The sequence below is a fragment of the Macrobrachium nipponense genome, chromosome 2 (genome assembly GCF_015104395.2).
Source record: "Macrobrachium nipponense isolate FS-2020 chromosome 2, ASM1510439v2, whole genome shotgun sequence".
In the NCBI taxonomy this organism is placed as follows: domain Eukaryota; kingdom Metazoa; phylum Arthropoda; class Malacostraca; order Decapoda; family Palaemonidae; genus Macrobrachium; species Macrobrachium nipponense.
This window is the reverse complement of record NC_087201.1, coordinates 78,746,175-78,762,014: the sequence shown is the minus strand read 5'-3', so window position 1 is coordinate 78,762,014 and position 15,840 is coordinate 78,746,175. Positions and strand designations below refer to the sequence as shown.

General features: G+C 37.0%; 1 protein-coding gene across 1 annotated transcript in view; it reads left to right on the top strand.

Moving 5' to 3' along the window:
* Positions 1-15,840, top strand: part of LOC135221225 (myoferlin-like) — a 248,288-nt gene that overhangs the window by 26,431 nt on the left and 206,017 nt on the right. The window contains exons 3-4 of the mRNA XM_064259042.1: positions 11,841-12,025; positions 13,490-13,604. Coding sequence (XP_064115112.1) covers positions 13,511-13,604 — 94 coding nt within the window. The 5' untranslated portion in view covers positions 11,841-12,025; positions 13,490-13,510. The remainder of the gene's footprint in view (positions 1-11,840; positions 12,026-13,489; positions 13,605-15,840) is intronic.

Genomic DNA, 15,840 nt, shown 5'->3' with positions numbered 1-15,840 from the left:
GGTATTTGACCTATAAAGTTCCTGAAAGGAAACACGAGTGAGGTAAGACTTCCTTGTTTTGTTCTCCTGACTCACCTGAGTGGGAGAAGGCCAAAGAAGCGCCGACTGTGAACACACACACACACACACAGTAACAATGGAAATTCTTTGTGTTGGGTTTTAGCGGAGGGGGGCCCGTGCTGTCTTCGACCGAGATGAACACATCCTATAGAGGCCAAATAGGAATTGTCTTTCGATGTTTATTTTTCCTTTCAAGTTTTACGAAAATATACTACAAAAATTTTATTTCGTTTGACCTCGGAGTTTGTCCTTTGAATTATGTAATCTTCCGCTTGGTTTTTTTTTTTTCAGTTTCGCCACGAATTTGATTTTGAAGTAAGGACTTCAGGCGAAAAGTCTTTTATAAAGCGGAGGGCGGCATTTGTCTGTCTGTGTGTGAGAGAGAGAGAGAGAGAGAGAGAGAGAGAGAGAGAGAGAGAGAGAGAGAGAGAAATTTAACTGAATCCGGCGGTTACGTCATTGAACCCTTGACTTTCTTCTGCGTCCGGGAACCCTTCGGTTGAAGGGTTAACTGTGTTCATATTTAGTCACGCAGGAATTTAGGAAGTGAGAAAACAAGGTAATTAGTGTGGTTGACTTTTAGATTGATGTCGCTGATCATCCTTGATACCGGTGTCGGTTAACTAAGCAACAGATTTTGAAATTCATAGACATGTTTTGAACTCTTAATAGTTATCTGTAAAAGAAAACTACTGAGATGATTTTGTGTGTCCGCCTCCAGATCTTATAAACTACTGAGGCTAGAGTGCTGCAGATTGGTATGATGATCATCCACCCTCCAATCATGAAACACACCAAATAGTATCCCTTGAGCCTCAGTAGTTTTTATTTTAAGATTAAGGTTAGGCTTGGATCGTGCGGCTGGCACTGCTACAGGTGCCAGCCGTCGACACTTCTTCACTTGAGCACATCTGGGGTGCAACTGAGAGCTTCCAGTTCCAGGTCATGGCTGAGATTTTCATACTGCTTCAAATGGAGGATTTCCTCCAGTATTACACGCTGTACATGTTCATATTGATCTCATTGGAATTTACTTTATTTCACTTTCTGTTGAATGCAACAAGACTAAGGATAAGGACGACTGTAGTCTCTTTGAGTTGGAAGGGAAAACGGTCAATCCTACATATTGATTTCAAGTGCAGTTTGTCCTAATCCAAGATCTCAGTGGTGCTGTTCATGACGTCTGACGTCATGAACTTATCATATAGAATGAACACTTGAAATTTCAGCTGGACCCCTGAAGTAATACAGATTTTAAGTAATGGAAAAATTAGTCCGTGAAAAGAGATACGATTTACAATTTTACTCGGGAAATAATATAAAATCACTATTTGTCGAAAAACATTGTGCATATGAAGACTAAATGCCGGAATTTAAGTACGGTATATATGTTTCGTACTTAAAAAAAAAAAAAACTTTGTATATTACTGAAGAATACAAAACTTCGCCAGTTCTCAACCCATAGTCCGCCCGAAAGCTGCAGTTTTATAACACTTTTGTAGATAAGAGTGAAACTTCATTATTAAATTTTTCCGCAGATGTCAACGCACTGAGGTCACATCTCCACTAGAAACTCTGTGCCGCTGAGATTAGCTTATGTCTTGATGCTAGACGATGACATCATCATCTCTTTGGGCTTCGAAATACGACTGGCCTTCTATAAAGTCGCATAACTTGAAAAGGAAATTCTTCTATTTTTGTTTCTGTATAGCCTACCTAGCAGTGGGTCAGTATTTCGGTTATAAGAAAAGAACTAGTGATTAAATGTAGTCTGAGGCTCACTTTTGACATTCCCGCATTGGGACTGCTATTTTCATAATTGTGAGTAATTTTGTACTAAGCCACTTTTTGTGTTCAATGCTGACAATGAGTCATTATGATACCCCAGTAGTCCTCGAGGACAAGTAACACTGGACGTTGGTTATATGTGTAATTAAGGCTTTCTCACGCATCTAGATCGTAAGGGTTATTCTTCTATAATTGTTTTGCGTTTAATAAAAATAAAAATAAAAAATTAACCAGGAGTAGATCAGTTTATGCCTGCAGTCACAACATCTGATACTGACGTAAGCCTAAAGAAAGGTTTTCAAATTGGCCTTCTGTTAAAAAACCTTGGTTCACAAATTGCCTGTTTGGGCTAAATGTGCTCTTTTCAAGCTGCTCATTGTTTTAAACTCATCATCTAGAAAGATGATAATAAATGACGTGAATATGGTCAGAGTTGACAGTGAATCGACCCTTGATTGTATCCCACATTCTCCATTTACAAAATCCCTCTCCTTTTTTCTCTTTTTTTCAGCTAATAATAGCGAACATTCTGACCTTCAGATTCGACCTTCTTGATAAGTGTGCGGCTACAGTAACGGACAAGAGAAAACTTTCAAAATACCATCAAGTTGATATTCCATTGTAAGAATATTTAAATTCCCTCTCGGTCTGCCAGTTTTGAAGATGATCCAAATAAGGGTTTCAACGTCACATCCAGGGTATCATCTTACATCGAAAGTTGGGATTTTTATAGGATTTCGCAAATTGTATTCATTACTGTACTTGCAACTATCCATATTTTAGCTGGCCTGTTGGAAGGTTGCTGGGATGGTTACCATTAAACACGTTGACGGACATAAAGATTAAATCTAAGAACTTCGTCTGAAGATCCGCAAAGACAACAACCTTGACTCATCTGTGAAGTGGTCGGTACGGTCTTGTCCTGCCACTTCGGTGGCCGCGAGTTCGATTCTCGGGCAATCCATTGAGGGGTGAGAGGTGTGTATTTCGAATAATAGAAGTTCACTCGACGTGGTTCGGAAGTCAGGCAAAGCCGTTGGCCCCGTTGCTGAATAACCACTGGTTCCATGCAACGTAAAAACGCCAGACAAACAAACAAACAAGCAAAACAACATTGACTTTGGATATGAACCCATACCTGTTCAGATCCATATCATAATGGGATTGTTTGCTATTCACAGGGTTCAATGTGCACGAACTTCATTTGAACTTGAATATTTTGATCTTGACAGATTTTCAAATGAAGAGCACCAGACAGTTGTTGGGATGTCAGTTACGTTCTACTGCAAAGTCAAGTGTCCCATAGGGTAGTATTACAGGACTGTTTGGAACGCATTCTTCACCAGTTAAGTGAGTGCTGCCCTTGAAAAGTAATTTTACCGAAGTAAACTTTTTGAAGTTGTTGCTCCCCCGCTAGCCATAAAATAAAGCGGAAGCTGACAGGTGAAAGTTGTTATCAAGGGGGTTTTGAAGCTGAACTCTAGAAACCCAGATCTGATTGATTGATCAGAGGATTCCTTACCATGCTCTCCCACCCCAAGCTTCCAACCCCAAATTTTTTATTGTATAATTAGCACTATTAAACGGCTTAATTGTTCTCGAAATTCAACAATACCTAACATTCATTTCAGTTTTCAACATTAACTACCTCTAATACTGCCGGGACTAGTACATACTGGGCTTTATCCATTTAAAGCATGCAACATACTTTAGATGCGTAGCCATTTTCTTCTTTTAACTTGGAGAGTCGTTAACTGTTTTTGGAAGTTAGATCGTTTTCCTTTAATTCATACCTTATTTTGTAGACGCTAATGACTTTGAAGAAATTGGGCGGTAGCAAGGAAAAGGTACAGGCAAGATCATTTAAGCAGGGAAGGTAGTTAACCCTCTTGATGCCATTTGGAATATTGGTAGGTACTATTAGACATGCTTTGGTCTCCTTCGCCGCTCACGATTCAGCACTGTGCGTTGTTCGGTGAGCGGAGGGAAGAAAGCATAATAAACAGAAAAGGGGTGACTGTGGTGGCTACAGGCTGACATTTGGCCAACCAGATCTAAAGCAGCAATAACCGTGTGTACGGCTAATGTTAAGGGATGCAATAAATCTCGAGAGTGCCTGGTTTTTGTAATATCGTTTTGTTACTATGACTGTATTAGACATTAGGACTTCATTCGAGATGCTGTTCCCAGATGATTAAATAACAATACGAAAACCGGACATTTTTTAATTTCGATTTTGTCCTTCAGTGTTTTGTTACATCGGTACAAAAATTGTCCAGACATCCTATTGGTAATTACTTGCTGTAACCAGAAGGATGCAACATTGAACTTAATCTTTTCCCAAGCTAAATACCTAACTACAAAGATTATCAGTGATGATTCTCAATTCTGTGATGGGTGCTTAAGATTAAATTACTCATACATCTCTTTACGAGAGCCATTTTAAATGTTAACCCCGTAGGTTGGCAGTTCGGTCAGTACACCTCATGCGTTGCACTGTATTCATTACTTTTAAGGTTCTTTGCAGCGACCCTTCGGCCCCCTCGCTGTAAACTCTTTCACTTCTTTTACTGTACCTCCGTCCTACTTTCCACTATCTCCTAACCATTGATTCATGCTGCAACTGCGAGATTTTCCTCCTGTTACACCTTCCAAACCTTTTTTGCTGTCAATTTCCGTTTCAACGCTGAACGACTGAGGTCACAGCGCTTGGCCTTTGCCCTAAATTCTATATTTTATCCCATTCTTTTATAAATTTAAGGTGAAATAGTACAAAATTTTTTGTATTTTAAAATTGTTCAAATGGAAGACAATTTGCAGCTGTACAGCGTTGTCACTTCGTTAAAAAGAAGAAGAAAAAAACGGAGGGCGTTAGTCACGATATTCAAGTCTAGTCGGCCATCCTACATTCGCCGAAGGTGCCCTTCCTACGCCTTCCTCGGTAATTTCCCTTTTTGCAGTCGTTACGTAACATTTGTAATTAACGTAGGCGATTTGAGAAGTCGACAGGTACTTGGGAAATCAAACATTTTGGTCATTAGTGCAGTTTTCATGGTACCCGATTTGCATACAGAATATATTAGCGTCGTAACTGACCAGTGATGTCAATAAGTATATGCGATCCCAAGAAAAAGTAAGGTTCGTTATTTTTTTCACGTTCTTTTAAATAGATCTGTTCGATTACCCTCGGCGGGGAGTATATTTATCTGTCGCCAGACTGATCTATTTACATTTTTCGTCGACTGTTGGATACTGGTGAGCAAACATTTGCCGGGAGAGTTCTCGAGACTTTAACCATTTATGGAAATAATAGAAAGGGCGGCAAGTACACACATTTCGGTATACGCCTATTCAGAGTTCGCCCTTCTCATTATGAAGCTGCGAACCCCGTTTCTTTGGTTGACTGTTTGACCTCTCTCCCCCAACGTGGGCCATTATAAATGGGCTTAATCACCCACAGAGGTTTAAGCCTGAGTCCTGGCCTCCATGAACACCTACGTGGTCCATGCAGGGTAACGGCAAGCAGAGACAACCTTCCATGACTTTGACAGTTTGTTCACCTGTTCGTTCTTATCTTTTGCAAGGAGCTGGTTCTGCATCTTGTGGTTGTCATGATTCACGAAAATGCAGTCAAAATACATTAATGCCGACTGGTATAAGGTCAAATTAAGTTTACCTTTTGATTATGTAATGGGTACGGTGTAGAGTGGAATGGTGATTTATCTGTAGGAAACGATTCGGTACTTAGCAGTAGCGGGATACTCGACATGTGTGTTTAGAGCTGAGGAAAACTGGTTTACATAAGGCTGTCCTCTTGCAATGTTCTGCTGTAAACGCAGCCATTACATTTCTACAGCCAGAGCTTTTAAACCTACTGGGAATAATTTCAGCTCTCATTACAAAGGAGATCATGTGGAAGTGTAGCCACTGTACATTATTTCTTCTAAATGGAGAATTAGCAAATTTTTTCAGTATGAAGAATTTATATTGAAATAAAAAAAAAGTACTGCGGTTTGTTTTTATTGAATACGAAATAAGAAAAGTACTGCGGTTTGTTTTTATTGAATACATGCCCGTTACACTTGTAAGCGCTATTTTTTTTTATTATTATTATTTTTGTCAGAAGAGTTTATTACTCATGTATGTGGGCAGGAAATTAGTCGATGTGGTCACGTTGCGAGACTGGAATATTGTGCTGCCCGATACAAGGCATATCATGTTCACGTTTACAACTTATTCTTGGAGTGGGCATGTTATTATTTTATGAATGTAAATGCCTCATTGCTGTTATGTCTTGTAACGCTTATAACCGAGTTTTTACAATCTTATTCCTTGCCATTATGACCTGAAAAATGACAACATTCCATTATAAGAAGATTATATCGAAATGCATTCGACAATGGAAGCCTGTTGAATACAATTAATCGACAATGAGCACTAACAAAAACCCAACCAGATATTGGTCGTTATAACAGGTTTCCTACGTGTCGACGAAACCCAGTCCACATTCATAATATATAAGACTATTCAAAAGACTTGGCCTCATGGCTGGTCACGTTCCTCGGCTATAGATCAGCGCCGAGGTTGGAAACGGCCACCGAAGGCTCTGGTGTTTTATTATCATCAGATGTGGTGATCCGTGACAGGGCCTAACGCGGAATTCTGGTTGATGAAGGAAGATTTCGGTGGTGTCAAGCGTTTGTTTATTTTACGTTTGCGCGTTTCCGCAGTGAGGGTAGGAAACATTTGTTATTGGTATTATAGCATTTCACAGATGTTGTCTGAAGTCATCTTCGTGTGGCAAGGAATTTTTTTCTTTTAAATTACAGTGACGAGATCGGAGAACAGTTTTGCAAATGAAGCCACCTTGTAATTGCGAAAGATGCTTTTCAAGTCTATGTATAGATTACAGAGGATGGCAGGGAATTATCTACCAAAGCCAGAGAAACAGAAATGAACTTGATAGTTCCGGAAATATTGTTATGCTAAGCAATTTGCTGTAATCTTCTTATGGGTGGGAACCGGCGATACGTAACCATAGAATTTTACGTGTGTATAAGTAAAAGCAGAGACCGCCAATTTACAATCGTTCACTCCCTCATTGTAAATTTGTTGGCACGCACATACAAACACAAACATGAGCGTCCGTGAAGTAACCCCCTTTGCTGTACAAACCCGTCGGTGTTGTGCATCCGCTCTCTCTCTCTCTCTCTCTCTCTCTCTCTCTCTCTCTCTATCAGTAACGTTTTTGTCAGACACCGCCAAGGCAAGATAAACTGATTCCTTTCTTGGAACAATTACTTTCAATTTTATAAAACGTTTGCTTTTACTAAAATTTATATTGGATCCATGCATGATTTCGAAGTGTCGTCTGTTGGCTTTTCTTTGAGTAATATATTTGAGTTAGCAGTTAGAGAGAGCCATATGAATGTTCAAGTTTTAAAAAATGTGTCTATGATATTATATATTAAAGTAAAAGTGTACTTGAGGTCTAAATCTTGCACAGTGAATTCAGCTGTCCATTGCGTCATTTTAGTGTTGCCATAAACTACTGAGTATGTGATGGCAAAATTGAAAGGTCAGTATGTTATTTCCTCTTTTTTTGATAAGTTGATTAATCCAAATTTCTTCGTCACTGCACGCGACTATATAGGCGTTAGAAAATAAAATTCTTTCTGCTGTGAATTTACCAAACTTCAAGCGAGTTGAATGATTTTGTATCACAACAAAGAAGATGAAACGACGACCTAAAGGCAGGGCCAAAAGCATATTCAGTGGCGTGGTCGGTTTGTTCTTGGACTACCACCTCGGTGGCCGCGAGTTCGATTCTCGGACATTCCACTGAGGCGTCAGATATGTATTTCTGGTACTAGAAGTTCACTCTAGACGTGGTTCGGAAGTCACGTAAAGCTGTTGGGCCCGTTGCTGAACAACCACTGGTTTCATGCAACGTAAAAACACCATACAAACAAACAAAAGCATATTCCCCAATAATTGATTGATTGTGAACAAAACTAGAGTTAAAACAGTAGGCAGCTTGGACATGGCTACTTGAGGGATATCCCGAGACTTGCACAGAAACGGTTGCGCGGTTGTAATTAGGATTAAAGTATTGTTCCTTTTTCGTCATAAACTAGATCATGTACCTTTCTAATTGAACGCGAGAGGAAAGTTTAGAAAGTACACAGTTAAAGAACTGACTGGAAACGCTAAGTTGTGGGCGTATGGTGACTTACGTTCCCCAGAAACAGGCTTGTTTTGACAGCTGGATGAGAGACAGAGGCACAGGTGGGTTCAGCAACGCTGTATTCATGGAACTGTTAGTTTTTTCGCCTTAACGATTTTGTTGGAAAGGCATTGTTTCTTTTCTTCCATCGGTATTGTCGAGGTTATGGAACGGATGAAGTCTATAAAAGTTATTTTAGGAATTAAACATTTTTTTAAATTAAAAAAAATTATTTACAGTGCTATTGATTTTTTAAAATAATTTTTAATACTATTTATGGGTTAAGAATGCTAAAGTTGCTAATGTTCAGGAAATCTTTTCCGTACTACAGACGATTAATAATAAGATTTTAAAAATCAGTTTTTGAAAATCTGTGTGAAGAATGTAAGGAAATTATCGTAGATTTTGTACTGAGTAATTATTGGGTAGAATACGAATAAACAGATACTGTAACGTTATTTATTTAATTGACCATTGCGTTAAATTAGTTATGTAAAAATCCAGTGCTAATAACATTGAATACAGCTATTGTTATTATAAGTTTGATAGACTTTGTACTTTAAAATTTCCAGATCATTTTTGACGTATACTGCTTTCTTGAACAGAGATAAATTCATGTCTTGGTTTTATCAACAGAAGGTCGAGTCAACCTTGCAAATCAGGGAACGGTTCTCTCTTTCTCTCTCTCTCTCTCTCTTTATTTTTTCTTACAGTATTCGGTTCCCGCCTTTCGAAAGTGTTTATAAACAGTTGCCAAGGTTAGAGCAAAGCCTTAATATTTGTCTGAAGGATATCTGATGTACTCGAACTGTATTTTAGTATGAAATCCTTTGCAGTTGCTTGACAAGGCGGATGCTTGATATTGGAGCGCCCTCCTCACTTCCTGTTCTTTCTGCGCAATGTGTCATTCGGTTTTTCCTCTCTCTCTCTCTCTCTCTCTCAATACGTTCGCAAGACCCTCGCAAAGGAAAAGAACTAACCACTTATAACCGCAATTTCTGCCTAATACTGTCGATGATTTCACCCTTATGTGCTCACCACTAAGAGGTATTTTTTTTTCGCTGCGATATCCATGTCAAGATTGAACTAATTTGGTACAAGTTGTAAGACTAAATAAGAGCGCGCAGTAGAAAGTTTGTAGTGTAATGTCTGGATGATTATCTTGACCAATCTCTTGAGACAATTATTAATGGAAATGATATATTCTTATTAAGAAAATGTTCGTTGGCTTAAAATACCGTTGAATCATTAAATTTTTTCGACATGGATTTTTTCAGAATGCTCAACAACAAAACAGACAAACCTGGTTAGGCATTTAAACAACTCCACTAATCTGCAAGTTTTAAACGCAGAAATATTTTCTGCAAAAATATTGTTTTACTTACTTTAGATGGTTGCGAGATTTTCATCTGCTTTAGGATTTTTATTATAAATTTCGGCAGTTTCCAGCCGCTGGTGAAAAAGGTTGCATAAATATCCTCCTGGGTTACCGCTGTAATTAAGTACGTTAAACACTGACTAAAGACATGGTACTAAAGTGAGAATTCCTGAAGAGACATTTGTTACATATTCCTTCGTGAGCCGTAGGCTCATCTTTCACATTTTCCATTTAAATGGTTGATTATATCTGATGTAGCAGGGCCCCGGTTTTATATGAACACTGTAATGTAATTTTTCAGTAAATGACGATCTCATCCTTTGTAATGAATAGAGACAGACCATAATTCTGGCGTTGTCATATTGATATACGAAAAGAAACCTCACTGTAAAGATATTTAAGTAACTTTAAGAGAAACAACTGACATTTACTGATGACCTGAATTGGTTTTGTTGGTAAAAGACTTTCAGCGTCTTGAGCGAACCGTGTTATGTATTTCACGAGGTAGTATGACAGATAACAACCCTGTGGGGTTCGTCCACACTAAAACAAAACACGCCATGAAAATACAGCGGAAACTTCAACCCTTCACAATCTAGAAACAAATCAACGACGTAGGTGGAGAACGAACCTTTTCCCTGTGCTGGATAATTGTTTGAATCACTTGTTAGAAATGCCAGTAAGTATTGTCTTCTGCTCAACGTGTGTATTAAGTTACCGATGCGTGTCTGTGGCGTGTTTTACTATAGTGTGGATGCACCCTTATTTTTCGTAGCAGGAGTTACTTAAAAAGCAAAGAAGTTTCTGGAAATGCTCAAGTTGGCCTCTCTTTCCAAATATCTTACATTGCCGCTAGAAATAATCTCCAACACTCACTAGCGATTGCGTTACTTCATCAAAGCGGAAAGAGAGCCTTAATCGGAGTGTGAAGGGTGGGCGTGGTCCGCTACTGGAGATTACTGCCGTGAAGGTCAGCCTTGACTTTCCTGAATATCTAAGATAACCCTCCCCGCAACCATGCTGGGAAGAGTACTCGGACTAAATTAGGAATGAGAATAGCGATTTTCTAGTAGTTGTTTTGTTTTTGGAAGGCACGGGAGTGAAGGAAGACAATGAAATTAGGTAATGATGATGTGATGGTGATGGTGATGATGATGATGATTTCAGAAGTACATCACAGTGAGAAAAACGAGTTATTTCAAGACACGTTTTGCTGTCAATTAATATATAATTATATATATATATATTAATATATAATATAATATATAATATCTCATATATACAATTATATATATATATATAGATATATGCTTATATGTCACTAAATAGCGCGTGACATTGTACCTCGAAATGTGTTGAAATAACACGAAAGCGCTCAGTTCTCATTCTTTATTTTCCTGTTGCCTTGGCTAAATAGGATATATATATCTATATATATATATATTATTTATTGTGTGTGTGTAATGCAAGTGTTCGAAACCTTCTTGGTATGATTTCAGTAAATATAAGTAGTCTGTTTAGAATTCGTAAATGTCAGTGATTGCAATTATTCAGCAAATATTTATTGGCCGGGACTGAAACTTTAGATTAGACATTATAAAAGTATTTCGATAAAGTAAGAATGACTCCGTCCTTTGTTTTTCCTTAATCATTAATCTTAGGTCCATTTAATATTGCATGTGGCCATAGTCTTCCTATGCTCTGCGATTTTGAATGTGCATTATGATTATAATTATTATCACATAGGCAAAATATTATGTGTCCAATTAAGATATATCCATTAGTGGTATGGTTATATACAAGCATACATATAAATCAATAAGATAATAGGATCAACCTTTCCAATGGCGCATGGGATTCTAACCAGATAGATAACATCTTCCTTAAGGCAACAATGAAGCGGATTAAGACAATTAACAGAAACCACAATGGTTCAGCAGCGTCCTTAGGCATCACCTAAGGGCATATCCCCTACTGTATATTTCTCTTATGAAACTACTACTGTTATTCAGTACTTGATAAGGGTGGAAGTACGTCCACCGAAATATAGTCCTTAGCTTTAAAACGGTATTTTAATGGGCGTTTTATACATGAAACATACATACATACCCACATGCATACATCTGTATATATAATATTATATATAATAATATATGATATATATATATATAGTATATATATATATATATATAATATATATATATATATATTATATATATTATAGATATATATATATAATTAATATTATGTATTATAATTTTTTTTCTTGTTTGTTTTTGTGTGTTGCGTTGCAATTATGGTGATATATCAGGCTTAACTTCATATACAGACATGGGCTCAATTACCTTTGAAATAGACTTTTTACCACATTATACTGATCTCTTACAGGTCTGGAGCGATTATGAAATTACCCAGGGCTGTGGATAGCTAACTTCTCCAAGCAGCCATAGGATCAAACTTCTGACCTGGAAGAACAACTCCGCCAAGAGCTTCATTTATGTTTCCCATGAACTCAGAGGCTCTCTCTTGAGGACCGGCACTGGCACTCTGTAGTGTGAAATCTTTACCCTCAGGTAAGTTGCTTCTTCTCACTAATTTAATTTCTTATTGAGGTTTTAATGTGAACTTGATTAATTTAGGCATAAAACTACTTCCTTGGTCGGTTCTAGTGATTATTATACTTCACATACTTTTTTCTTTTTAATAAATGAGATATCCTCACTGTGTATTTCCCTTTACCTTCTTTTATTTCCTTATGAGCACCATATTCTTTCGACGCTTGAATTTCAAATCAATGGCCCCTCTGGGCTTGTTCCATATGAATAGTGTCCATCCCCTGAATGTAATAATAATAATAATAATAATAATAATAATATAATAATAATAATTAATAATAATAATAATAATAATAATAGGTCTCAATGTGCTCTTCTAACGGGAAAGTATGAGGTTGAAAGGATTGCCTGGTAAAAAGTTTTATTAAAAATTTTTTTTTCTTTTGGCAGAACAGGTTATTCGTAAGTGACTTCCATAGATTTGCTTTGAAGACCTCCTTTTCATTATTTCATCAGCTGGCATTGGCCAAACTCATTATATAACCTAGGATTATTTTGAGAAATTTATTTTTTGTTGCTGAATATCCTCGTTTAAGCGCAGGCAATAATCGTTACAGAATGAGGCAATACGTGTACACTATCACTGCGGATTTCCCCTGAGGATCTTCACTCTGTGTCATTTTCAAGTCAGCTTCTGGAGCCAAGAGAATTTTTAACTGCCAAGCATATTTGTCGCTATGAGGGTATTTCGACAAGCAATTTTACTATTGACACTGTTCTGTCAGGAATAAAGCTCATCACTTGTAATAAAAAACGGACCAATGCACAATTGTCATTATCACGTTATACGGGCCTGATTTATGTTTTGATTTTGTGCATTGAACAGAGATAGCGGCACCCTCGAGTCGTAGGTCTTAAAAATGATCAGTGGTTGTTTTGCTCTACAAAAATGATTTTGTATTAAGTTTCGCCTCACGGTATTGACATTGGAATAGCCCGCGTATGCGTGTGAAGCTTGAAGCTTGAGTGTTGTTAGGAACATAATGTCGAACGTATTTATTCGAGAATTTTATTCCCCAAAAATCCTATTCCTTCAAGGAACAGATATAGGTTTCGTTAAATTTTCATGTAAAGTACGATTTGTACTTTCTCACTGGAGGCTATTATTATTATTATTATTATTATTATTATTATTATTATTATTATTATTATTATTATTATTATTATTCAGAAGATGAACTTATTCATATGGAAGAAGCCCACAAGGGCCACTGACCCAAGTTCAAGCCTCCAAAGAATATGGTATACGCAAATATTTGGTTACCCTTTCCCATCACCCTCTGTATTAATATTAAAATATAATCTAGCATTACGTCTGTCTTCTCAGTAAAACTAATAGTTCAACATAAAATATCTCCTAGAATATTCTCGTAATCCTGTGAATGACCTTAACACCAAACTTTTTTTTCAATGTCACCTCAGGTCACCTTCACAAACGGTGCGATGTCTCTGGAGATAATCGTCGTGAGCGCATCCAGTCTGCAGAATCTCGAAACTTTAGGGAAGAGTGATCCGTATGTGACCATCAATTTCCAAGGTAAGACAACGAAAACAACCAACGCACCTTTCTTTGCCTTTATTTCATTCTGATTATTGCATTTGCCATGGCAGATGTTAATTACTCCATTTAGGTTGAGTATTCCTCCCTCTCGTCAAATAATTCAAGTATGGATGGGCGTACAACGTGAAGTATGTATGCCGTGTAAAGGAGAGAGGATATTTTTCATATTATCATTGCGGTCATAAACAAATTTGTTAAGGTATCTCCACAATCTCTTGCTGGCTCTCTCATTAGTTTTGGCCTTATCGGGATAAAAGAAGATAGAATATGTAGTTGTAACTCAAGTAAAATAAACTCGCTCACTTTACTCCCATTTTCACAAACACGTTTACGTGTCCTAAGTAATACGTATTACTCTTGAAATACGATCTACTTCATACGTCCGACGGAATGGTTTTGAAGAAACTGTGCAGACAATGACGGAAGACTTTGTTAGGAAAATAGCTACAGTTTTTAGGCAAAGTATAAGCTGTGTGGACCTATGTAATATTATTAAGCTAGGAAATGTGTACATTTTCAAGAACATGTTTGTGCGATTTTGTATTATAAAGGGGAAAATGAATACATAAATATTTAAGATAAATCTAAAGACACTATAAGATCAATTTTATAGTCAAGGGTCTGCGAAACACAATTGCACTAAAACTTCACTCTTCTAAGTTTCTTGAAAGACAAACATATATGAAATAAATATGTAGGCCTAGATATTGAATTGGTATCCCAAGCAAAAGATCCTTCAGCCCTTACAACATATAAGTTAGTGTTATTGACTGAGCATTTGTCTTCAGTTCGGCTACTGTTGGCATACTGATCTTGTGTGGTTCTCATCAGCTGTGATTTTGGATAGTATGTCCTACTAGTTTCGTCTGTCAGTATCCACACCCTTCTTCAGATGTGTGACGTTGTTGCACTGTGCCATAACAGGTCTTTCACATCTTGTAGGTGTTTATAACTGACTCACGAACATATGGAACGTGATGAATATATAAATAAATGCAAATTTCACGAAGGAAAGAGAAACGACGGAGCAGTGGAAAGCCTTTTGACTTCTTGTCTTTTACTTAGTACTATTCTGCTAAAGTACAGGACACGAAGTCGAAAGGTCTTGTAGTGTTCCTCCGTTTCTCTTTCCTTTGTCTTTACACACACATACACACTATATATATATATATATATATATATATATATATATATATATATATATATATTATATATTATATATATATAGTGTGTGTGTGTATGTATGTGTGAATGAATTTTATTGCCAGGAGTTTGTGGTAAAGGATTTTCTGCTTGATTCCATATTTTCAATTATATTCCACACTAAGCTATCAGGACAGATGTAATATAGAATGAAAGGGAATTAGTTAACAGTTGAAACTCTGAATGTGACGCAATTAGCTACTACGAGAAACGTTTGGACCTTAGCGCTCCCGACGCGTCACTTGTTTCGGTGTAAGTGCACTAGCTAACTTGAAACAGAATCTTGCACTGGTTTGTCTTCAGTGTACAGTGCTAGATGTGTTACGCCTTGAGTATGAGTGAATTAGTGAGTTTGGATCAAAGTTGGTCCTGAAATTGTAGTTTTTCTAATACATTTTTGAGGTGATGTTTATCAGATAATGTTCTTTACTAGGGACACTTGTTGGACACATTACGTGAAAATATACACTAGATTATAAACAGTACGTACGTGCTTCAAGAATCTGTTACATATATGAGCTTATTCATTTGGAAACTGACTTCATGGATGCATAGGTGAGTAGTAAGAAAAATAACAGACTTTTCTGTAAGCGTGTACCTTTCAGTAGTACAAAATTGTCTATATAACACAGATAAAATAGATGGATTGTTAGATTATTAAAAGTGGATAGTCAGTTGATTGAGTTGCTTACATTTTTGTTATAATTTGAAGTAACAGTCTTGTCAGTGACATTTACTGATATATAAGTAATTATTCAATAAACTGACATTAGTTAACGCATTGAGTAGTTTCACAAATATCGCATGTATGGAAAGAAACGAAAAAGTGATTTAAATTTACAATCGTTATAATATCCTCTCTCAGTTTTTTTTAAGCAATAAAATTGAAGATTTTTGTCTGTGTCCCCCAGAGCCAGAGCTGCGAAGCGAGATGCAGTATTTATTCACTGTTTAAAAAATTTATATTCATGGAGTGACACTCACTCTGGTTTCAATTGGAATTAGACTG